The sequence below is a fragment of the Pygocentrus nattereri genome, chromosome 9 (assembly GCF_015220715.1).
Source record: "Pygocentrus nattereri isolate fPygNat1 chromosome 9, fPygNat1.pri, whole genome shotgun sequence".
Taxonomy (NCBI): domain Eukaryota; kingdom Metazoa; phylum Chordata; class Actinopteri; order Characiformes; family Serrasalmidae; genus Pygocentrus; species Pygocentrus nattereri.
Genome location: NC_051219.1, coordinates 2,698,717 through 2,724,925, shown reverse-complemented (window position 1 = coordinate 2,724,925; position 26,209 = coordinate 2,698,717). Strand labels below are relative to the sequence as shown.

The following is a 26,209-nucleotide window of genomic DNA, read 5'->3' as shown; positions in this document are numbered from 1 at the left end:
TGATCTCAGTGGATTATACAGTATCAGATCCTCTGCTGATTACAGCGTGTGGATCTCCTTCACTCTACGCTGATCTCAGTGGATTATACAGTATCAGATCCTCTGCTGATTACAGCGTGTGGATCTCCTTCACTCTACGCTGATCTCAGTGGATTATACAGTATCAGATCCTCTGCTGATTACAGTGTGTGGTTCTCCTTCACTCTACGCTGATCTCAGTGGATTATACAGTATCAGATCCTCTGCTGATTACAGCGTGTGGATCTCCTTCACTCTACGCTGATCTCAGTGGATTATACAGTATCAGATCCTCTGCTGATTACAGCGTGTGGATCTCCTTCACTCTACGCTGATCTCAGTGGATTATACAGTATCAGATCCTCTGCTGATTACAGCTGTGTGGATCTCCTTCACTCTACGCTGATCTCAGTGGATTATACAGTATCAGATCCTCTGCTGATTACAGTGTGTGGTTCTCCTTCACTCTACGCTGATCTCAGTGGATTATACAGTATCAGATCCTCTGCTGATTACAGTGTGTGGTTCTCCTTCACTCTACGCTGATCTCAGTAGATTATACAGTATCAGATCCTCTGCTGATTACAGCGTGTGGATCTCCTTCACTCTACACTGATCTCAGTGGATTATACAGTATCAGATCCTCTGCTGATTACAGCGTGTGGATCTCCTTCACTCTACGCTGATCTCAGTGGATTATACAGTATCTGATCCTCTGCTGATTACAGCGTGTGGATCTCCTTCACTCTACGCTGATCTCAGTGGATTATACAGTATCAGATCCTCTGCTGATTACAGTGTGTGGATCTCCTTCACTCTACGCTGATCTCAGTGGATTATACAGTATCAGATCCTCTGCTGATTACAGCGTGTGGATCTCCGTCACTCTACGCTGATCTCAGTGGATTATACAGTATCAGATCCTCTGCTGATTACAGTGTGTGGATCTCCTTCACTCTACGCTGATCTCAGTGGATTATACAGTATCAGATCCTCTGCTGATTACAGTGTGTGGATTCTCCTTCACTCTACGCTGATCTCAGTGGATTATACAGTATCAGATCCTCTGCTGATTACAGTGTGTGGATCTCCTTCACTCTACGCTGATCTCAGTGGATTATACAGTATCAGATCCTCTGCTGATTACAGTGTGTGGTTCTCCTTCACTCTACGCTGATCTCAGTGGATTATACAGTATCAGATCCTCTGCTGATTACAGCTGTGTGGATCTCCTTCACTCTACGCTGATCTCAGTGGATTATACAGTATCAGATCCTCTGCTGATTACAGCGTGTGGATCTCCTTCACTCTACGCTGATCTCAGTGGATTATACAGTATCAGATCCTCTGCTGATTACAGCGTGTGGATCTCCTTCACTCTACGCTGATCTCAGTGGATTATACAGTATCAGATCCTCTGCTGATTACAGCGTGTGGTTCTCCTTCACTCTACGCTGATCTCAGTGGATTATACAGTATCAGATCCTCTGCTGATTACAGTGTGTGGTTCTCCTTCACTCTACGCTGATCTCAGTGGATTATACAGTATCAGATCCTCTGCTGATTACAGTGTGTAGATCTCCTTCACTCTACGCTGATCTCAGTGGATTATACAGTATCAGATCCTCTGCTGATTACAGCGTGTGGATCTCCTTCACTCTACGCTGATCTCAGTGGATTATACAGTATCAGATCCTCTGCTGATTACAGCGTGTGGTTCTCCTTCACTCTACGCTGATCTCAGTGGATTATACAGTATCAGATCCTCTGCTGATTACAGCGTGTGGATCTCCTTCACTCTACGCTGATCTCAGTGGATTATACAGTATCAGATCATCTGCTGATTACAGCGTGTGGTTCTCCTTCACTCTACGCTGATCTCAGTGGATTATACAGTATCAGATCCTCTGCTGATTACAGCGTGTGGTTCTCCTTCACTCTACGCTGATCTCAGTGGATTATACAGTATCAGATCCTCTGCTGATTACAGTGTGTGGATCTCCTTCACTCTACGCTGATCTCAGTGGATTATACAGTATCAGATCCTCTGCTGATTACAGTGTGTGGATCTCCTTCACTCTACGCTGATCTCAGTGGATTATACAGTATCAGATCCTCTGCTGATTACAGCGTGTGGATCTCCGTCACTCTACGCTGATCTCAGTGGATTATACAGTATCAGATCCTCTGCTGATTACAGCGTGTGGTTCTCCTTCACTCTACGCTGATCTCAGTGGATTATACAGTATCAGATCCTCTGCTGATTACAGCGTGTGGTTCTCCTTCACTCTACGCTGATCTCAGTGGATTATACAGTATCAGATCCTCTGCTGATTACAGCGTGTGGATCTCCTTCACTCTACGCTGATGTCAGTGGATTATACAGTATCAGATCCTCTGCTGATTACAGCGTGTAGATCTCCTTCACTCTACACTGATCTCAGTGGATTATACAGTATCGGATCCTCTGCTGATTACAGCGTGTAGATCTCCTTCACTCTACGCTGATCTCAGTGGATTATACAGTATCGGATCCTCTGCTGATTACAGCGTGTAGATCTCCTTCACTCTACGCTGATCTCAGTGGATTATACAGTATCAGATCCTCTGCTGATTACAGCGTGTGGTTCTCCTTCACTCTACGCTGATCTCAGTGGATTATACAGTATCAGATCCTCTGCTGATTACAGCGTGTGGTTCTCCTTCACTCTACGCTGATCTCAGTGGATTATACAATGTTCTTTTGAGACTAAATGTGCCACTGGAGTCCAAACTAATTATTCTGGCAACGCAAAAAAAAGTTCCTACTTGTCTCGTCAAGTTTCACAAGAAGTCAAACAACCAAGGACCTGCACGTTTGTGTCGTGCCTCTTCGGCTCTTTCAACGTTACATAACCATCCCAGCTTGTGATAATTAGAATTATGTCAATGTGGAAATTAATAAATGAATCAATGTTGTAGTTACTTGAACTAAAAACCCTGGGGTTTCTGCAGCAGCGCAGTTTGTGTGATGTCCACTTATTTTGTCTGTTAAGTGTGAAAGTTGTAAAACAGCAGTAAACCCTGTGGGAAAGTTCAGACAACTTAAAAGCAGAGTTTAAAAACATAATTCATTCATTGCCCTGATAGTCTGAGTAAACTTAACCTATCAGGGTTTACAGTGCAGTAATGCAGCCCTGCTTTATTTAAAATATCCTCCTGAAGGGCCGGTAATTTGGGCCCATATGTTCTGAAAGAATGCTCTACTCTTAAAATACGACGACACTTTCATAGGAACCATAAGGATTTGTTGGGTATAATATTCGTTCTAAGTGAACTATTTTGTATTTTGTTCGTCACTGATTTCAATTATTATTTTTCACTGAACTCTACTTTAAATCTTAGTGCATCCCTTAAAAAACTCAGTGAGCAAAAAATCATTTCTTTCCTAATTCTTGGTTAAAAATTCCCTTATTTTAATAACGGCGTCAGTCCTGACAGGTAATGACCACTTATGACCACTGTCACAAGCATTGAACTGAAGCCTGGTGATGCTGCTGGTCAGTCAAACTGTCCCAGTGTCCATCACGTCTGTTGATCCAGTCACACACAGACCCTCCGTAATCCGTGTCCTGTAATGTGAGCGTGTTGATATTGTGTTCTGCTAAGATGTGAACAGAGTTAGTACCTACCTTTATATTTGAAATAAACGATGCCAGCCAGGATGAGGACTATAATCACTGCAACTGCAAACCCTATAGCCACTTTGGCACCAGTTGGCATGGGCAGGAGATCTGAAACACAATAAAAAGACTGCTTTAGTTTCTGCATCTACAGTCACATTAGTCTCCTGTGAGTTAGAGACTTTATAAAAGACTTTATAAAAACGCACTGAGAACATGAACTAAATGCTGGTCTAAACTCGTTTCACTGCTGAATCACTGTGTTTCTCCTGTGGGACAGTTTTAATAAAGCTACAGTTTCCTCCGTTTGATGTGGACGGAGAGACTGCAGGACTTATTCCTGTTTGTCGGCCGTGCATCCGGTAGAAAGGTGTTTCTTACCGAGGGACAGTTTTAGAGATTCTGTTCTTGTAGATTTTCTCCTCCTTTATCCAGGAAAGGCGCAGAAATACATAGAAATATTTTCTGGTCTTCACAAGCAACAGCGTTTTCTTTGAATTAGGTGCGTCCTAGTTCCTCAGTTCCTGATTAGAGCACAAGGTGGCGTCCTGTCTCTACAGAATCCACATCTCCACAGTATGCAGACAGAAGTGCATCTGAGGTGGATTTAACAAAGACGCTTCGTTTTAGATGCTTTGTCTAAACCGAAAAGCTGAGCTGTGTAAGAAGTTTGATCTGCCAGAAAAGCTCAGAGCTGAGTCAGGAGCAGAGTTTCACAGTTCCAGCTAAATGTGTGAAAGATTTTGAGGGGTGTGTTCAGATATTCAGAGAGTGGCAGGCTTAGCTTATGGGAGAACAGCGTTCCAGGATTGACCAATTAAAAGATGAACGTTCTCATCCCAAACGTGCTGCTATCAGTGCTCAGACAGCCTGTGAAAGCACTCAGCGCTCGCTTGTTCTCCTTGAAGGAAAAGTTCAGGTTCTAGTAAAAAGCTGTGAGAACAGAGCAAAACACTAGTTATTTCCATCTTTAGATGAATTTAAACCCAGACAGGGCAGTCCACGTCTTCCAGTGACCGTGAGGACAACGCGTTTGACCTCCCTGTACTGGACGCTGCTGTACTGATGAAACATGTGAAGCTAAAAGACGGACAGGATAAAATAGCCATGAAGCACAGGCCCCTTCCTCCTGAACAAACTGATGGCACTGCAGAAGAATCCAGCCTAAAGTCCTAAAGTGATGGGTTTGGGTCCTTTTCTGATGCTAATGACACACAACACAAAGCTGTACTCTTTACATCCATTAGCCGTCCTGGCGCTGAGCTCTCAAACAGCTGAGGGTCACTTCACAAGCTGAGGTGGTCCAGCTGCACACAGAGGTAAATCCCTGAGGAAAAGCCTCTGTATTTACATTCATGAAGGCAGGAAGACTTTGACATTAATACACCAGCTTCTTCTAGAAAGTCCTAGATTAGATGTTTTGAAGGGTTTTTATTCACCACAGAAACATTTAATCATTATTCACTTCAGTGGTCATCTGTGGTCTTCTAGGCCGTGTAGTGTTCATCAGCTAATCGCTGCATTCCATCTTTATAGTTGATTTGGCCACTCCTGAAGTTTCTGCTATTTCTCTGAGGTTTATATTGTTTTAATGATGGCCCTAAAGGTCTAACGATGGCCCCTCTTCCCTCGTATCAACACCTGTGTGGACTGCATACTGAGAGATCCCAGAGAGAGTTAAACAGCTGCCAAATTCAACACCTGGAATCAACTTTAATCTCCTTCAGCTCTGATAACGAGGGAACCAGTCACACCTGGCCATGAAACTGCTCATCAGTCAACAGTCCAGTTACTTTTGAGCCTGTGGAAGTGGACAGACTATATAAAAGGTCTAACTGTTAAACGGTTAATGCAGTACGTGTTAAACTCTCAATTAAAGCTGAAAATCTGACCTCAGTCACATCTTCACTGCTTCATTTCTAATCCTCTGAGGGTGTAAGGAGACAAAATTACAGACACTGTCCAAATACTTATGGATCTGGCAGGATCTAAAGACCTGCAGGCCTGTGAGACCATACAGCAGTGGAAGGGGGCTTGATGGGACCTAATTTTTCTACATGCAGTACTGAGCACAAGCTGGAGACCTTGCATTTGTTTAATTTCCAGTAGAAACTGGTCATTAAAGCTGCACTATGTAAGGAAGAACATCTTGTAGAGCGGGTTGTGCTTCAGTTCCCTTCCCTAAGCTGATGAATCTGATGACTGGAAGAGAATTCAGAGAGAACTCAGCTAAACTTGGTGAAGGAGCGTCTCTGAGGATGTGAGTGAATTATCTACTACTGTCAGTATGATGTTGATGTTGAGATCATTTGAGACCTGATTATCAAGCTGGACCTTCTTTGTGAGTCTGTGTGTGGCGTGAACACGTAAAGATGTACGACGTGGTGTGAAAAACTCTGACGCCTTTTAAATGATGATTTCAGGCTTTACAGGAGACTCACAGCAGCTCACGCTCACCATGTTTTAGCCTGTTTTATTCTCCTCACTCAGTAAAGACACTTATTTCAGTTTAACAAGAACATCTGACGTAGTGCAGCTTTAAATAGAAGATAATCAGCGCCAGGAAAAACACAGGAAACATATTAAACAGAAACTTACACAGAAGCCTCCAAAGTAAAACATCAAATCTACCAGGATTTCATTTGTCCACTCATTAGTTTTGTGCAACCATCTCAGCATGCGGTCAGTTGTGGAGCACCCAGCTCAGAAGATGGTCCTGCTGCTGGACACTCAGCTTCTCAGCTCTCCTCTTAACTATAATCTCTCAGATCCATTTGCTTATCTAGTGGTTTAACACCCCCACGACTGAGTCAAGCTGTTCATGTCAAGAGGCTTTTACTGTCAGTCCATCTCTGTACAGGTACACAGTGGAGTGAGATTCCGTTCCTCCAGGAACATCACGGAGCAACAAGGAACAAAAGTACAAAGTGTGAACGTGCAGACATCGTGTGCGAACAAGAAATTAAACTAGAAACAATGAATACGATAAATTAACCAGACATTAGACACAATAAACAGTCAGGACAGTGCAGCACCGACACAACACTGACTCTGGACATAAGGTCGTGGAATAAGGTGAGGAGATATTAACCTGCTGTGATCTGAGAGTCTCGCAGTCAGACGACAGACAGAAACACAGCAGTTACTGAGGTGGAAAAACCAGAGTAAACAGTGAAAACACAGTGTAGCAGCAATGACCAGATAGTGCAGGTACAGCAACAAAAGAGTTGTGTGTGTGTGTGTGTGTGTGTGTGTGTGTGTGTGTGTGTGTGTGTGTGTGTGTGTTGGGGGTTGAAGAACCTGATCGCTTGAGGAATAAAGCTGTTGCAGAGTCTGGCAGTGGTCAGACTGGCTCATGTCATTGGGGCTCAGCAGCATCTGCATATGAAGAAGCAGCTTCCATCACTACGGGTCATAAGGTTGATCTTCACGATTCACGCCTTACACACCTTGTTAACGTCTAACTCCTTTGTGTTGACCAATGCTAGAAGAACAGGATGTGTGCATCACCCACAGTCACAAGGCTTGGCTGAACGTCAAATCGCTGCTCTAAAAGCTAAAATTGCTCAATTACGTGAGGCGAGTGGACAGAAGATTAACTGGCTGAACGCTTTAGCTTTAGCCTTGATGAGTACGCGCATGTCAACAATCACAACACACACGTCACTCCGCATGAGATGCTGACCGGACGGCCAATGCCAGTGACTCATCTGAGGGCGCCTACTAGAGGCCCCAGACTAACAACTGCAGAAAGAGCTGCGTGACTTCGTTACGCTGGACTAAAATCCATCGGGAGATTCTCCACGATGTAAAAGGCGCTACAAAGGATCGACAGTCAGAACTTAGAGAGGATGGGCGTAGAGAAGCGCTCCCTGGTGATTTTGTTAATGTAAAAACTTTTAAGAGGGGCTGGAATGGGCCCAGACGAGGGTCCGGTTAAAGTGATTTCAGCCACCCCCACAGTGGTCAAGGTGAAAGGTTGGAAGGTGTGGACTCATCTAAACTATTGTTCTGCTGCACCACCAGCACTTACACCACCACAGCCTGTTCCACAAGAGCCAGGAAGAGCAGAAGACTCAGCCAGGGTGAGCCAGACCACCCAGACCACAAACTAGAGCACAAACATGTAGATCAGACATATCAGACAGTGATTCAGTTTCAAGTGTACAGTGCTGGCCAAAAGTATTGACACCCCTGCAATTCTGTCAGATAATACTCAATTTCTTCCAGAAAATGATTGCAATCACAAATGCTTTGGTATTAATATCTTCATTTATTTTGCTTGCAATGAAAAAACACAAAAGAGAATGAAAAAAAAGTCAAATCAATTATTTTACACAAAACTCCAAAAATGGGCCGGACAAAAGTATCGGCACATGTGGAATTATTAGCCTTATTATTGATCATATTACTCTTTTAAGATGTATTAAAGAAAGCTTATGTCTAGCATTGAAAGCTTAATGGTTATATTGTCCAATTCTAAGAGCTAAGAGTCAGCACATAAGGCTGTGTGCTGACTAATGGTGGAATACACAAGGACGTCAGATAACAGGTAATACCTCGAAGCTAATAGTAGTAGACCCTGGGATTAGCACACCACACATGTGTTTCATCTGGTCGGATAAGCAGAGCCATTGTCTGGAAAACGGGGGGAGTTGATAAACACATTTACTCAGGTTGGCAGAAACCCATTTGAATAAATTCTGCATATTGACAACTGCTAAATTATGGATGGGTAAAAGAGGTTGGATCAGGTGATTAAATTTAAAGGACTGAATTGGAACAAACATAAGGTAAAAATAATGGAAAACATTTTTGGGTAAATGGTAAAGTGATACTGAGTGATTAATAAGGTATTGGGTCTGTGTTTTGCCGGGAATTGGTGAACCCCTCCCATCATCTGACGAGTGAATGGGATAAGGACTGGGTTGAAAGTCCCTGGGATTGGCTCTCCCTAAAACAGGGTTGGAGTCCCTGAGGTTCAAGTCCTCTAAAGTACCAGGTTGGAGACCCTGAGGTTCAAGGTTGGAGTCCCTGAGGTTCGAGTCCTCTAAAGTACTGGGTTGGAGTCCCTGAGGGTGGTCCTCTAAAGTACCGGGTTGGAGTCCCTGAGGGTGGTCCTCTAAAGTACCAGGTTGGAGACCCTGAGGTTCAAGTCCTCCAAAAGTATCAGGTTGGAGTCCCTGAGGTTCGAGTCCTCTAAAGTACTGGGTTGGAGTCCCTGAGGGTGGTCCTCTAAAGTACCGGGTTGGAGTCCCTGAGGGTGGTCCTCTAAAGTACCAGGTTGGAGACCCTGAGGTTCAAGTCCTCCAAAAGTATCAGGTTGGAGTCCTTGAGGTTTGAGTCCTCTAAAGTACCGGGTTGGAGTCCCTGAGGGTGGTCCTCTAAAGTACCGGGTTGGAGTCCCTGAGGGTGGTCCTCTAAAGCGCCCATTCGTGATAAGTTTGAAGTTCCTCACATGCAGCAAACCTAACGGTGATAACTGAGCATTGTGAGTCGAGCAAGTAAAACTTCGAAGACGTCTTGGTGAGTACCAGTTTTTGATCAACATGGCTGAATACAGTAAAAGAGATTTAGAAAATAATTGGATAATACAGTTGGAGTGGGGAATTGGCAATGGAAAACATTGGAGAGACAGATAATCATTTTGGCTAAAGCGGTTGATGACTTAGAGATAGACCCGAAAAAGTGAAGGCAGAAACGGAGAAACTGTTGAGAAAATGGATGTTGGATAAAGAACTGTCTCCCCATGACCAGATTTCTTTGGGACAGGCGTTAAATGATTTTACAGCTAGAGCAATAAAGGAATTAGACAAGGCTAAGGCAGAACATGAAAAGGCAGGAATGTTTAAGAAGGGAAAAGCCAGGAAGAGGTTATCAGATGCAGAACAGGAAATAGAAGTGCACATATAATGGCAACCTGGATAGAATGGTAAGTATTCCCAAGTATCCCCACCCTCCTATGATAACCTAACGCCAGGCATTTTGACATGGACACCTGAGCTAGAGCAGGCGTTCATTGAACTAAAGCAGGAACTAGCGCATGCGGCTGACCTTGCTAGACCAGACTACACCATGAAAGGAGACAGGTTATCTCACCAGTGCAGGCAAACCCATAAAACACAAGGAAGAGTTCTTAGCACTAGAGAAAGCGATACAACTACCAAAACAGGTTGCCATCATAAAGTGCAAGGGACATCAGAAAGGGGACTCATTGGTAGAAAGAGGTAATGAGGCAGCAGACAAGGCAGCAAAGGAAGCAGCAGGTTATAAAAGAACGAAGTTGGAAGATGGTGTTGAAGGAAGGTGAACCATGGGAACCAATTCCGACAGGAGAAAAGCTCAGGCAAGTGCAGGACCAGGCTAGCCCAGAAGAAAAGACTATTTGGCTGGATAAAGGTGGTAGAAAGAGTGAATTAGTCTGGGAAGGTCCCAATGGACTTTGATAAAAGCAGGGCTGGGAGAAGCTCACGGGTTGGCACAAGTAGGAAAGGTACAGATGAAGGAAAACTTGAAAGGATGGTGGCATCCATTTCTAACCGCTATGATAGCCACACATGTAAAAGAATGAGAAGTATGTAATGTAAATAATGTGGGTAAAACCTGCAAACCAGGGGTAGGAAAATTCCCTAAGCCCAATGGCCCAGGGGAACATATTCAGATAAATTACACAGATATGATTCAGACAGTCAGGAAGTACAGGTATCTGTTGATGTTCGTGGACGTATTTTTGGATTGGGTGGAAGCGTTCCCCACTATGAGGAAAGACAGCAAATCAGTCTGTAAAATGTTGATCAATCACTGGATTCCCCAACACGTGTTTCCCAAAAGAATTCACTCAGATAATGGTACTCACTTCACAAGTAACGCCTTGGCATGGGTAGAACAATTATTAGGCCTATAGCTTCTTAATGGTAAGATATCTGTAGATTAGCCACTGTGTGAAAATTGGCTTTGAGAAATAGTCGGATTGGTTTGATAAAATTTGGGGAACACCCCGGGAATTTGGTAGATAAAGTTAATAAAGAAAAGTGAATGGTGGCAAAAGCATGCTATAGTAATGTATGAATGAGTCGACTTTAAGGAAAATGCTGAGCTCGTTCTGTGTGTGTTGTATAGTTTTTCGTTCTTAGAGAAAAAAAGAAGAGAAAGGGGGATTGGTCTCTCTCTCTCTCTCTCTCTCTCCCTCTGTGTGTGTGTGTGTGTGTGTGTGTGTGTACACGAAGCTGGACTTCGTCTGTGTGTCAGCCCCTCCTTTTCTGAGTAAGACGTGTGTGTGTGCGCAGATTTGGGTCTGTGTGTGTGTGTGTGTGCGCAGATTTGGGTCTGTGTGTGTGTGTGTGTGCGCAGATTTGGGTCTGTGTGTGTGTGTGTGTGCGCAGATTTGGGTCTGTGTGTGTGTGTGTGTGTGTATGTGTGCGCAGATTTGGGTCTGTGTGTGTGTGTGTGTGTGTGCGCAGATTTGGGTCTGTGTGTGTGTGTGTGTGTGTGTGTGCGCAGATTTGGGTCTGTGTGTGTGTGTGTGTGTGTGTCTGTAATAGTGTGTGTGCTCTGTGTGTGTGTGTGTGTGTGTGTGTGTGTGTGTGTGTGTGTGTGCGCAGATTTGGGTCTGTGTGTGTGTGTGTGTGTGTGCGCAGATTTGGGTCTGTGTGTGTGTGTGTGTGTGTGTGTATGTGTGCGCAGATTTGGGTCTGTGTGTGTGTGTGTGTGTGTGCGCAGATTTGGGTCTGTGTGTGTGTGTGTGTGTGTGTGTGCGCAGATTTGGGTCTGTGTGTGTGTGTGTGTGTGTGTGTGTGTGTGTGCGCAGATTTGGGTCTGTGTGTGTGTGTGTGTGTGTGTGCGCAGATTTGGGTCTGTGTGTGTGTGTGTGTGTGTATGTGTGCGCAGATTTGGGTCTGTGTGTGTGTGTGTGTGTGTGTGTGTGTATGTGTGCGCAGATTTGGGTCTGTGTGTGTGTGTGTGTGTGTGCGCAGATTTGGGTCTGTGTGTGTGTGTGTGTGTGTGCGCAGATTTGGGTCTGTGTGTGTGTGTGTGTGTGTGTGTGTGTATGTGTGCGCAGATTTGGGTCTGTGTGTGTGTGTGTGTGTGTGTGTGTATGTGTGCGCAGATTTGGGTCTGTGTGTGTGTGTGTGTGTGTGCGCAGATTTGGGTCTGTGTGTGTGTGTGTGTGTGTGCGCAGATTTGGGTCTGTGTGTGTGTGCGCAGATTTGGGTCTGTGTGTGTGTGTGTGTGTGTGCGCAGATTTGGGTCTGTGTGTGTGTGTGTGTGCGCAGATTTGGGTCTGTGTGTGTGTGTGTGTGTGCGCAGATTTGGGTCTGTGTGTGTGTGTGTGTGTGTGTGCGCAGATTTGGGTCTGTGTGTGTGTCTGAGCGCCACCCCTCCCTCTTCTCTTTCTGGGGGTGAAGCGTTTATGTTCTCTGACCTGCTGTGTGTCTATAGAGTAACTTTGAGAGTTGAGGATTGATAAGGAATGATATTTGCTTTATATAGTTAAAACTTAAGGAGCCTTTGTAGGGGACTTTGCTGAAAAAATTAAATAAATAAATAAATAGATTTATGAGCCTCTTATATGGAGGACAATTAAACTCAGAATCACTAGTTAAAGTGAGTAATGTTTATAAAATTTGAATATTATTAATGTGAGGAGGAAAAGTCGTATGGATGAGGAGTCCTATGTTTTGTTTTACCTTTATATGGTTATAAACAACAATGAGTCTTCTTTGGGAGACAAAAGAGGACCTTTGATTATATCGTGGACATCTAAGAGTAAAATCTATGAACCTCTTTTCAGAGACGTCAATAAAATATATATATAAATGAGATGAGCTCCCAAGAAAGGACAGAATAGTTGGGGAAGTAAATAACCAGTGTGCTGACAGATAAGTGTATAAATGTGTGCAGTGTTAAAAGAATGGATTGGGATTAACTCTTTTGTTTGAGTGAGCAGGAGAGAGCCAGATGACTGTGGGCGGAGAACCAGTGCATTACGTAACCTGACTTTTACGAGACTTTTAGCTAATCTCCTAGGGGTTCCAGCTATGGACAGATTCTACAGAAAGCTGGACTAAATTGATATGTGGGGACTGCTGAGAATGATCCAGAGCTGTTTTCTGCAATTAGAGGTCGAATGTAGAGAGCATTGAGTGACACATTCCCGACAAATGCGCATCCTGATAATATTCTGATTGAGCCACTCGGACTGAAAGAAAACCCGAGAGCTTATGTGTCCAGAGCCCTTCAAGTGTGGAGAAATGTTACAGGAAATGATCCGGATTTGAATCAAATGGAACAGTCCATTTTGCGAGCCAAAATACAGAAGAGGTTGCCCCTACCAGTGAGGAGCAAACTGGCAGAGGTGGTTGGCCTTGGAAGTATGGCAAAAGAAAGAAAGGGGGGAGGTTGAGTGTTTGGAGATCGGGATGCGTTGAAGGGGTGCAACACCTTCACAGATGGATGATAAAAAAGGACTGAGAGACTCTGAACAAGAAGGTCTACACCCAACACCATCAACACCACTTGGGAGTCGACATGTGGAAGAGTTTCAGTCTGATACACTGATGTGTTTATATGTCTTTGTTTGAATACGTTGGGACCTCAGATGTGTTTTCTTTTCTTTTCTTTTCTTTTCTTTTCACGAGTTAGGGAAATGGGTTTTAGGTTTGTTATCGGGTCTGATAGGTCGACTAGCCCGCTAACGAACATTATTTTAATTTGTTTATTTTTGGGGTTCCACATGTATTAGCTTAAGTCACCTTCATACATATTGAATTTTTCTTTTAACGTTGGACTGGAGTTCCATAAAGGAGGTTGCTTGTGGCAGGAGAACCGTGAGAGAATTTTTCCTGTCCAAATTGTTTGATGGATATTTCAGGAAAGTTGGCTGCCTGACAGGTTTTTTCGCTCTCACACTCCAGACAATGTGCAGTTGTTAAGCAAATGTAATGTGTTAGATGTGTAATCGCACTCATGTTCATCTTTAGTTTTTGAGGCTCTGTATAGCCACGAAGGGCTATAAACACAGGGAATACCTTACACTGACCTTGCCGACGCGCTCACGTCCGAGCACATCCTTAAACTTTTATGATGTGGATTGGTGAGATGGCCTAACGCACATATTGGAGGCTGGGGTAAGGAAGGAGCGGTCATGCGACTATAAAAAAGGGAGTCAGATGAGAAGCGGTCAGAGCTGACTTGGGAGATACATGATGCATGTTCTCTGTTTGTAACCTCTCCAGAATTCTGTAATAAAACCGTTTGTTTCACTTCAGTCTGATCTACTCGTCTCATTTATTTTGCATCAACGAACACGCAGGACTGGTTTCGTCCACACACCCTCAGCCTAATACTTGGTAGCACAACCTTTAGACAAAACAACTGCGAACAACCGCTTCCGGTAACCATCAATGAGTTTCTTACAATGCCCTGCTGGAATTTTAGGCCATTCTTCTTTGGCAAACTGCTCCGGGTCCCTGAGATTTGAAGGGTGCCTTCTCCAAACTGCCATTTTGAGATCTCTCCACAGGTGTTCTATGGGATTCAGGTCTAGACTCATTGCTGGCCACTTTAGAAGTCTCCAGTGCTTTCTCTCAACTATTTTCTAGTGCTTTTTGAAGTGTGTTTTGGGTCATTGTCCTGCTGGAAGACCCATGACCTCTGAGGGAGACCCAGCTTTCTCACACTGGGCCCTACATTATGCTGCAAAATTTGTTGGTAGTCTTCAGACTTCATAATGCCATGCACACGGTCAAGCAGTCCAGTGCCAGAGGCAGCAAAGCAACCCCAAAACATCAGGGAACCTCCGCCGTGTTTGACTGTAGGGGCCGTGTTCTTTTCTTTGAAGGCCTCGTTTTTTTTCCTGTAAACTCTATGTTGATGCCTTTTCCCAAAAAGCTCTACTTTTGTCTCATCTGACCAGAGAAGATTCTTCCAAAACGTTTTTGGCTTTCTCAGGTAAGTTTTGGCAAACTCCATCCTGGCTTTTTTATGTCTCTGGGTCAGAAGTGGCGTCTTCCTGGGTATCCTACCATAGAGTCCCTTTTCATTCAGACGCCGACGGATAGTACGGGTTGACACTGTTGTACCCTCGGACTGCAGGGCAGCTTGAACTTATTTGGATGTTAGTCGAGGTTCTTTATCCACCATCCGCACAATCTTTCGTTGAAATCTCTCGTCAATTTTTCTTTCCCGTCCACATCTAGGGAGGTTAGCCACAGTGCCATGGGCTTTAAACGTCTTGATGACACTGCGCACGGTAGACACAGGAACATTCAGGTCTTTGGAGATGGACTTGTAGCCTTGAGATCATGCTTCCTCACAATTTTCTTCTCAAGTCCTCAGACAGATCTTTGGTCTACTTTCTTTTCTCCATGCTCAATGTGGTACACACAAGGACAGAGGACAGAGGTCAGCTTTAACCCATTTTAACTGGCTGCAAGTGTGATTTAGTTATTGCCACCACCTGTTATGTGCCACAGGTAAGTAACAGGTGCTGTTAATTACACAAATTAGAGAAGCATCACATGATTTTTCAAAGGGTGCCAATACTTTTGTCCACCCCCTTTTTTATGTTTGGTGTGGAAATATATCCAATTTGGCTTTTTGACAATTCTTTTTGTGGTTTTCCATTGAAGACAAATTAAATGAACATTTTAATATCAAAGCATTTGTGACTGCAATCATTTTCTGGGAGAAATTGAGTATTATCTGACAGAATTGCAGGGGTGTCAATACTTTTGGCCAGCACTGTAGGTTTACACAGAGTCACACAGCTAGAATCAGATACCGACTCAGACTGAGGCAGGGGAGGGTGTGTAGAGCCCAGCTGAGGTGAGGCAGGTGCTGATTGGGCGTTCCTGCACTCTGAGCACCAAAAAGCTTCAAGAAGGGTAAAAGCTCACCCCCCACCTGCCACAATCTCTCTACATATAGACTTGGGACTCCAAGACGTGCAGAAATTCCTTATCTTATTCTTACTTTTGATCAGTGTGGGCTTCAGCTATGAAATACTGACTGACCAGTACAGAAGGACATGCAGCCACTGTGATTCCCGTCCTCGTCCAGTTTATGACCCATGTCCGCACATGAATATCTGTAGAAACTGGGTTTACAGATACAAATAGATGGCTTGATTGGATACACTACACAGCTCACAGGTGCGCATGACTTATGCGTGTTCTACAGCTAAACCCGTTTTAAACAGAACAGATTTCCAGCTTTGCTAAAAGATCAGAACCGTACTTCTCACTTTCTCACAGATCAGTTTCAAATGATTCAGTTTGAGCTCACAGGCACTGGAAATTCCCACTGGTTAGGAAGATCAGAGAGACACCACCAGTTTCTAAGCCTGAGAAAGGAAACTTTACACGTTTTACTCGACATATTTCAGAGGGACGACTTGAGGGTAATCTCCCACATGGTGTAGAGACGTATGACGTGACTGACGTCTCATCACTTGACTTTTCGACTATGTTAGTTGCTAGAGCTGATATTTGGTGGTCTTCTTTACCCACCACCTTAAGACGGACTTTACCTGGGACTTGGACAGGCACATGCTGGACAGGTACATGCTGGACAGGCACATGTGCCATCACTGCTTCAAATGCCAAGAGACGACCCTAACGAAGGACACCAGACACGTGCATCAGATGTTTACTACTGATCATGAGGGTGACGACCTCTATGAAGATCTACTCCTGTATAAAAATCTTTGATCATCATGCTGACAACTTTCAAATTTAACTCCAATGACTGATCAGGAGGAACTGATGTACTGATGACCTCTGGTTCCTGCCTGCAGCCAGCCCTTCTACTTGGCGTAAAGTCACTAGAGCAGGACGTTCCTTATTGTCTACAAACTTTGTGATGTTTTGGTTTTTGTCTTTTATGTTTGAAATATTTTATTCACAGATTTATTCACTTATTTTTACTCACCATCATCATATTTAGCCTTCATGCTCACACACCAGTTACATGAAACATTCAGCTTTCACATTTTCTATTTTTTAAACTTCAGCCTTGCCTGACCTTCTATTTGGACTTCATTGTTCTGTTCTAGGGACCCACAATCACTCTACTGCAACAGTTTAATCATTCGTATGTGTTTGAGTCCGACTCGCTTTTCCAGCAGAAAACATGTTGCCAACTGGGAGGAGTGGAGGTTGGATGCTGTTGGTTGCCGAAGGGCTGAGCCAGGACCGGAAGGGTCCGGGAACCAGAAGGGTCCTTACTGGGCAATACGGCTATTTGGGAAACCTGTAATGAGGTCATATATTGTGACTTTATAAGCAGAGTGAACCATTTATGCTGAGCCCACTACTGTTTGATTATTTCACCCACATTATGAAGCTCATCAGACTCCTAGTCTGGGTTATTTTAGATTATTGCTATAATTAGGTCACATTGCTATTTGCCATTAGGTGGGTCTTAGTATACAGGCCATGATTTCTCCAGAGGAGGGAAATCGTCAAGTTTTAAAGTTTTGCTTTTTTGTTGTTTTTTTTTTTACATTGTTTAAGCTTTTATATATTTTTCCATCAGTATTTTACAGAACTACATGTTCTTGAGTAAATGTAAGTGGTTACTACCCACCACTGAACCGGTCTATAAAGACGGTATGAGGGTCTTTTGACATGAAAGGACATTTTGGTCAGTGGCCTCACTGCATTTCATCACTCAGCCAGCTGCTGTTTTTATGTTTGTGCCCCATCATTGCTGGACGTGTGGCGCCACCACTGGCAGTCAGTTTTTTAGATAGACGGACGTGTTCAGATGAACTGGAAACGTGCTGGTGTGTTTATGTGGTAAATAAACAGATGAAAGTGCAAACTTCAAACATAAAAGGCTGATGGAAATTGACCATCTGTGAATTTAGGTAAAGAAACTGGAATTTGCCCTGAAAAATGTAGGAATTAACTGATCGAGTTATCACCTGTTTGGAAAAGTATGAAATCCTTAGTAAAGCGAAGCTCTTAAACTACAACCCCAATTCCAATGAGTGAATATTTGCAAAAAACAATAAAGTTTATTTATTTGAACATTAAATATCTCGTCTTTGTAGTGTTTTCAATTAAATACGGGTTGAAAAGGATTTGCAAATCATCGTATCAGTGCTGGTGAACTGAGTCTGATTCAGTAGAATAACCTCCTCTCAGTGCTCTGAGCTCTGAGAGAGAAACTCTCCTCCTCTCTGAGTTCAGTGGGAGCAGTAAAGATGAGCTGATCTTCTCTCAGGTGTTGATCAGAACACAGTCAGTATTTACTGTCAGTGCTGGTGAACTGAGTCTGATTCAGTAGAATAACCTCCTCTCAGTGCTCTGAGCTCTGAGAGAGAAACTCTCCTTCTCTCTGAGTTCAGTGGGAGCAGTAAAGATGAGCTGATCTTCTCTCAGGTGTTGATCAGAACACAGTCAGTATTTACTGTCAGTGCTGGTGAACTGAGTCTGATTCAGTAGAATAACCTCCTCTCAGTGCTCTGAGCTCTGAGAGAGAAACTCTCTTTCTCTCTGAGTTCAGTGGGAGCAGTAAAGATGAGCTGATCTTCTCTCAGGTGTTGATCAGAACACAGTCAGTATTTACTGTCAGTGCTGGTGAACTGAGTCTGATTCAGTAGAATAAACTCCTCTCAGTGCTCTGAGCTCTGAGAGAGAAACTCTCCTCCTCTCTGAGTTCAGTGGGAGCAGTAAAGATAAGCTGATCTTCTCTCAGGTGTTGATCAGAACACAGTCAGTATTTACTGTCAGTGCTGGTGAACTGAGTCTGATTCAGTAGAATAACCTCCTCTCAGTGCTCTGAGCTCTGAGAGAGAAACTCTCTTTCTCTCTGAGTTCAGTGGGAGCAGTAAAGATGAGCTGATCTTCTCTCAGGTGTTGATCAGAACACAGTCAGTATTTACTGTCAGTGCTGGTGAACTGAGTCTGATTCAGTAGAATAACCTCCTCTCAGTGCTCTGAGCTCTGAGAGAGAAACTCTCCTCCTCTCTGAGTTCAGTGGGAGCAGTAAAGATGAGCTGATCTTCTCTCAGGTGTTGATCAGAACACAGTCAGTATTTACTGTCAGTGCTGGTGAACTGAGTCTGATTCAGTAGAATAACCTCCTCTCAGTGCTCTGAGCTCTGAGAGAGAAACTCTCCTCCTCTCTGAGTTCAGAGGGAGCAGTAAAGATGAGCTGATATTCTCTCAGGTGTTGATCAGAACACAGTCAGTATTTACTGTCAGTGCTGGTGAACTGAGTCTGATTCAGTAGAATAACCTCCTCTCAGTGCTCTGAGCTCTGAGAGAGAAACTCTCCTTCTCTCTGAGTTCAGTGGGAGCAGTAAAGATAAGCTGATCTTCTCTCAGGTGTTGATCAGAACACAGTCAGTATTTACTGTCAGTGCTGGTGAACTGAGTCTGATTCAGTAGAATAACCTCCTCTCAGTGCTCTGAGCTCTGAGAGAGAAACTCTCCTCCTCTCTGAGTTCAGTGGGAGCAGTAAAGATAAGCTCATCTTCTCTCAGGTGTTGATCAGAACACAGTCAGTATTTACTGTCAGTGCTGGTGAACTGAGTCTGATTCAGTAGAATAACCTCCTCTCAGTGCTCTGAGCTCTGAGAGAGAAACTCTCCTCCTCTCTGAGTTCAGTGGGAGCAGTAAAGATAAGCTGATCTTCTCTCAGGTGTTGATCAGAACACAGTCAGTATTTACTGTCAGTGCTGGTGAACTGAGTCTGATTCAGTAGAATAACCTCCTCTCAGTGCTCTGAGCTCTGAGAGAGAAACTCTCCTCCTCTCTGAGTTCAGTGTGAGCAGTAAAGATGAGCTGATCTTCTCTCAGGTGTTGATCAGAACACAGTCAGTATTTACTGTCAGTGGTGGTGAACTGAGTCTGATTCAGTAGAATAACCTCCTCTCAGTGCTCTGAGCTCTGAGAGAGAAACTCTCCTCCTCTCTGAGTTCAGTGGGAGCAGTAAAGATGAGCTGATCTTCTCTCAGGTGTTGATCAGAACACAGTCAGTATTTACTGTCAGTGCTGGTGAACTGAGTCTGATTCAGTAGAATAACCTCCTCTCAGTGCTCTGAGCTCTGAGAGAGAAACTCTCCTCCTCTCTGAGTTCAGTGGGAGCAGTAAAGATAAGCTGATCTTCTCTCAGGTGTTGATCAGAACACAGTCAGTATTTACTGTCAGTGCTGGTGAACTGAGTCTGATTCAGTAGAATAACCTCCTCTCAGTGCTCTGAGCTCTGAGAGAGAAACTCTCCTCCTCTCTGAGTTCAGTGTGAGCAGTAAAGATGAGCTGATCTTCTCTCAGGTGTTGATCAGAACACAGTCAGTATTTACTGTCAGTGCTGGTGAACTGAGTCTGATTCAGTAGAATAACCTCCTCTCAGTGCTCTGAGCTCTGAGAGAGAAACTCTCCTCCTCTCTGAGTTCAGTGGGAGCAGTAAAGATGAGCTGATCTTCTCTCAGGTGTTGATCAGAACACAGTCAGTATTTACTGTCAGTGCTGGTGAACTGAGTCTGATTCAGTAGAATAACCTCCTCTCAGTGCTCTGAGCTCTGAGAGAGAAACTCTCCTCCTCTCTGAGTTCAGTGGGAGCAGTAAAGATGAGCTGATCTTCTCTCAGGTGTTGATCAGAACACAGTCAGTATTTACTGTCAGTGCTGGTGAACTGAGTCTGATTCAGTAGAATAACCTCCTCTCAGTGCTCTGAGCTCTGAGAGAGAAACTCTCCTCCTCTCTGAGTTCAGTGGGAGCAGTAAAGATGAGCTGATCTTCTCTCAGGTGTTGATCAGAACACAGTCAGTATTTACTGTCAGTGCTGGTGAACTGAGTCTGATTCAGTAGAATAACCTCCTCTCAGTGCTCTGAGCTCTGAGAGAGAAACTCTCCTCCTCTCTGAGTTCAGTGGGAGCAGTAAAGATGAGCTGATCTTCTCTCAGGTGTTGATCAGAACACAGTCAGTATTTACTGTCAGTGCTGGTGAACTGAGTCTGATTCAGTAGAATAACCTCCTCTCAGTGCTCTGAGCTCTGAGAGAGAAACTCTCCTCCTCTCTGAGTTCAGTGGGAGCAGTAAAGATGAGCTGATCTTCTCTCAGGTGTTGATCAGAACACAGTCAGTATTTACTGTCAGTGCTGGTGAACTGAGTCTGATTCAGTAGAATAACCTCCTCTCAGTGCTCTGAGCTCTGAGAGAGAAACTCTCCTCCTCTCTGTGTTCAGTGGGAGCAGTAAAGATGAGCTGATCTTCTCTCAGGTGTTGATCAGAACACAGTCAGTATTTACTGTCAGTGCTGGTGAACTGAGTCTGATTCAGTAGAATAACCTCCTCTCAGTGCTCTGAGCTCTGAGAGAGAAACTCTCCTCCTCTCTGAGTTCAGTGGGAGCAGTAAAGATGAGCTGATCTTCTCTCAGGTGTTGATCAGAACACAGTCAGTATTTACTGTCAGTGCTGGTGAACTGAGTCTGATTCAGTAGAATAACCTCCTCTCAGTGCTCTGAGCTCTGAGAGAGAAACTCTCCTCCTCTCTGAGTTCAGTGGGAGCAGTAAAGATAAGCTGATCTTCTCTCAGGTGTTGATCAGAACACAGTCAGTATTTACTGTCAGTGCTGGTGAACTGAGTCTGATTCAGTAGAATAACCTCCTCTCAGTGCTCTGAGCTCTGAGAGAGAAACTCTCCTCCTCTCTGAGTTCAGTGGGAGCAGTAAAGATGAGCTGATCTTCTCTCAGGTGTTGATCAGAACACAGTCAGTATTTACTGTCAGTGCTGGATGAACTGAGTCTGATTCAGTAGAATAACCTCCTCTCAGTGCTCTGAGCTCTGAGAGAGAAACTCTCCTCCTCTCTGAGTTCAGTGGGAGCAGTAAAGATGAGCTGATCTTCTCTCAGGTGTTGATCAGAACACAGTCAGTATTTACTGTCAGTGCTGGTGAACTGAGTCTGATTCAGTAGAATAACCTCCTCTCAGTGCTCTGAGCTCTGAGAGAGAAACTCTCCTCCTCTCTGAGTTCAGTGGGAGCAGTAAAGATGAGCTGATCTTCTCTCAGGTGTTGATCAGAACACAGTCAGTATTTACTGTCAGTGCTGGTGAACTGAGTCTGATTCAGTAGAATAACCTCCTCTCAGTGCTCTGAGCTCTGAGAGAGAAACTCTCCTCCTCTCTGAGTTCAGTGGGAGCAGTAAAGATGAGCTGATCTTCTCTCAGGTGTTGATCAGAACACAGTCAGTATTTACTGTCAGTGCTGGTGAACTGAGTCTGATTCAGTAGAATAACCTCCTCTCAGTGCTCTGAGCTCTGAGAGAGAAACTCTCCTCCTCTCTGAGTTCAGTGGGAGCAGTAAAGATGAGCTGATCTTCTCTCAGGTGTTGATCAGAACACAGTCAGTATTTACTGTCAGTGCTGATGAACTGAGTCTGATTCAGTAGAATAACCTCCTCTCAGTGCTCTGAGCTCTGAGAGAGAAACTCTCCTCCTCTCTGAGTTCAGTGGGAGCAGTAAAGATGAGCTGATCTTCTCTCAGGTGTTGATCAGAACACAGTCAGTATTTACTGTCAGTGCTGGTGAACTGAGTCTGATTCAGTAGAATAACCTCCTCTCAGTGCTCTGAGCTCTGAGGGAGAAACTCTCCTCCTCTCTGAGTTCAGTGGGAGCAGTAAAGATGAGCTGATCTTCTCTCAGGTGTTGATCAGAACACAGTCAGTATTTACTGTCAGTGCTGGTGAACTGAGTCTGATTCAGTAGAATAACCTCCTCTCAGTGCTCTGAGCTCTGAGAGAGAAACTCCTAGAAAGGCTGAAGCACTTCTGAATGTTTTCAGCTGCTACAGGATCAATAAATCACTCCAGACACACAAAACAAGTCAGTGCCTCCTGGTCCCACACGTTTCAGTGTTATCTAGCCCTCCATCACTGAAGCTCTCAGATCTGATGAAGATATAAACTCATCTGTGCTGCACTCGAGTCTCAGTGAACTGCTTTGCCTACATTAACACTGAAATATGATCATTAAACTGTTCCCTGGTTTTACTCTGTGTACTTTATATTACAGAGAAATCAGACATTTTAAAGTTACACATGGACTAAACTAATCAAAGGCAGAGTAACTCAGCGTTCCACACTAGTGGATAAAAACATCAGCAATTACGGGTTCGAAATGAGGGTCAGATCTCATCTTCAGTCCAGCACTGATCGTTTTCAAAGCACATGTCTGTCGATACCGACATCATCATGTATCTCTACTGAACCAGCGATGAGCTCCAACTGCTCCTCTCACTGACATCTGCTCCCAAACACGTCACTGACTCCCTGCTGCCCTTCAAACCAACAGTCACACGAACAGCTAAAGTTCCTTAATTCATCATTAACTCTCCCATAACCCCCCCAAACCCCCTCCTTTCCCTCGCCTGCGTCTGAAGTCGGTTTCTCGTGGGCCTGTAGGGCTGCAGCAGCTCTGGGTTCATGGTAAACCATGGTGTCATCACACCATCATGTTCTGTAGATTGTTCTATATAGAACCTTTTGGATTCTATATTGCACCCAATTGGGTTCATCTATGATTACAAGCTTGACAACAGAAGAACCCTTTTGCGTGCTATATAGAACCTTTTCAAAAGGGTTCTACATGGAACCATCTACAGCACATTCTCCATCAATCTGAAGAACCCTTTAACCATGCAAAGAACGCTTTAACCATTCAAAGGGTTCTATGAGTGTTCATGGTTCTATATAGAGCCATTTTCTTTACTAAAGAACCCTTGGAGAACCGCCTCTTCGAGAGTGCAGGGTGACTCCAGTACGCTGTGCTTGTGATGGTCTTTCCTTCTTGACGTCGTTAATTAAACGTGCTGTGAATTAATTCTCCACATCCCGACTCCCGGTTCCACCTGCGTTCAGTCACCTCTGACTTACGGACACACACGGACCCCGATCTGACCTCACTAAGGAACACACACACACACACACACACACACACACACACACACACACAGCCTCGGCTCAGGAGGCTGACAGAGTGAGTGTGTGTGAGTTAAGGGGGCAGAGGGGACCGTTCTGGCCACGCCGGCCCTCCTTCAGTAAACTGGCCTCTGATTTGATCATTTAGAGGATCAGTGATTTTATAAAAACCAAACGGTCGGTTAATAAAGAAAATACTCAGCTGATTAATCCACAATGAAAGTGATGATCAGTTCAATACAGAATAGTTGAAAGCAGCTCCTCCTCAGTCAATTACAGGACGTCTCCTCTGCTCTGGAGTCCACTGGCTACGTGCTTCACACCCCAACCCCCGGACCACCGGACCCTTGAGCTCAGCTATAGAAACCCATTTGGTGAAGCTCCTAACACTCAGTTCTGGCACTTTAGTAGTTTTAGTAGAAGTGGGCTGTTGGAGTCGTGGTTAGAACGGTTCTGTTCACCATGTCAGGTGGTCTGACCTCAGGAGAGCCAGGAAAAGGCAGAATTATTATAAATGTTTATTTCGTTAAATAATGTCAGTATAAACTCAAACTGAAGATCAAAGGTTTCCAGTCTAACCAGATGCCAGTTTAATTGTAAATTAGTCTGAGACGCCAGGCGGAGCCGCCAGACCAGCACAGCTTCATAACTGATAAAGGCAATTAAAGCTCTGATACGCTCACTATTAGATATAAACATCATGAGATTCTTTTAACTGTCGTTTAGAAAACATGAGAAAAATCATATCCAATCCAACATCTAAAGACCGCTCAGTCCAGCAGAGACAGACAGAACACAGATTCTACCAGAATTAGAAAGTGAAATTATATGAAGATCAGGACTAAATTCAGCCGCGTCGCTCAGAATTAGTACTGGAACTCATCATCAGCCCATACTCAGTAATCAAGCATCGTTATCGGGACGTCTCTAATTTCTGTAGAAACCTCTCCACGTTAAACAGCTCGGCTGATGAGCCGTCTACGGAAACCAAACCAGGGAACTGCAGCTCTGAGAGCCACTAAACATCCTGACTTTAGGAACGTCTGGAACGTGTTCAACAGATTAACACAGACTTTTCTCATCATCACATATTCTGGACCATCTGACTCTCCTCCATTTACCCTGCGCATCTTCTCACAGCCCCAGTATCTAAAACACGTGCACTGTGTCGCCCCCTACTGGAGATTACACACAGGAAACAGGGTGGTCTCTGACTTCTGCTCAGTACTGGATACACGTCTGACTATACCGGCTCTTTTTCCTTCAGACCCGTTATAAATAAACACCGCCTTAACAGGTGGGAATGAGAAGAAAACAGTTTGAATTTGTAAATTAAAATAAATAAATAAATAAATATTCAGGCCTAAATTAAATAATTCATTATTTATTATTTTAAAACTGCTGCTTCTTGGGATAATTTAAAAAGTTCTTGTGCTAGTTCAGCTGTGCAGTAACTCACCATAGAAGACGATAGGTTTGATCTCCTTCTCCTCCTTGTGTTCTCCCAGTGTGGCTCTGCAGTAGAACGTGTCGATGTGGTTCTTGTGTACAGTGAAGCGCCGTTTCACGTTGAACAGATCAGCGCGTCTCTGTATCTCTGGATCTCCTGCAGTCTGATTTTCTCCTTTACTGTTCAGCAGCTGAAGATCCGGCTGAGGCCGCCAGCCTTTAGACTCACACAGTAAACTGAACTGTTCAGAGTTACTATCATATTTCTCCACAGAGATCACTGGACGTTCTCCAATCACTGTGGATTAAAGAAAACAAAAGTCAGTCTCACATCATTTCCTTTTATATGCAGACTAAAAATGATTATTATAATAATAATAATAATAATAATAATAATAATTTACAACTATTTTAAATATAAAAAAACTTAATCTCTGTTACCTTCAACTCTAAGATTAATAGTGACCTCATCCTTCCAGAATTTAGAGTCAACACGACATTTATAATCTCCTTCATCAAGAAGTTTAATGTCAGTTAGTCTCAGTGAGACGTTCCCGTTCTGGAGCTCCTCTGTAAACACAGCTGTTCTCCCTCTGTACTGAGGAATCTGCCTGGTGTTCACGTCTCTATGATTAGCATAGAGATGCACTAGAGCGTCTCCCAGGTCTGGTCTGGTCCAATTAATGTTCATATCCACAGCACTCAGACTGGACTGACCAGCTGAGCGTCGAACAGAACACGGCAGAACAACATCAGAACCAGCTACAGCGACAACAGGAGAACCTGGATCCACAACCTCAGAGTTCTCTGTAGAAGAGAAACAGAACAATTACACACACACACACACACACACACACACACACACACACACAGACACACACAGACACACACACACACCAGATAATCTACTCAATCATACACACAGCTGAGTAGAAATTCAGGCTGAACTAGAGTCGCTGTGTTTCCGTGGTGATTCAGCCTGTTTCTTGTTTCTAATCTGTTCTGTAGACTTTAGTCTGTTTGTGTTTAGGAGTTCAGAGCTTTAGTAGAGTTACTGTACCTGAAAGAGCGCAGTGGAGGACCAGAGTCAGCACCCACACAGTCTTCATCTCTGAAACAAGAACAGCAGTTCAGTTCACTGAGCACAGCTGA

At 44.1% G+C, this 26,209-nt stretch overlaps 2 protein-coding genes across 2 annotated transcripts in view; one reads left to right on the top strand and one right to left on the bottom strand.

The window, feature by feature from the left end:
- The window catches only part of LOC108416094 (butyrophilin subfamily 3 member A2-like), a 534,853-nt gene that overhangs the window by 148,867 nt on the left and 359,777 nt on the right, over positions 1–26,209 (top strand). The window lies entirely within an intron of this gene.
- The window catches only part of LOC108415843 (butyrophilin-like protein 3), a 116,590-nt gene that overhangs the window by 78,201 nt on the left and 12,180 nt on the right, over positions 1–26,209 (bottom strand). The window contains exons 2-5 of the mRNA XM_037541221.1: positions 26,118–26,168; positions 25,499–25,864; positions 25,068–25,355; positions 3,690–3,791 (exon numbers count right to left, since the gene is read on the bottom strand). Coding sequence (XP_037397118.1) covers positions 3,690–3,791; positions 25,068–25,355; positions 25,499–25,864; positions 26,118–26,166 — 805 coding nt within the window. The 5' untranslated portion in view covers positions 26,167–26,168. The remainder of the gene's footprint in view (positions 1–3,689; positions 3,792–25,067; positions 25,356–25,498; positions 25,865–26,117; positions 26,169–26,209) is intronic.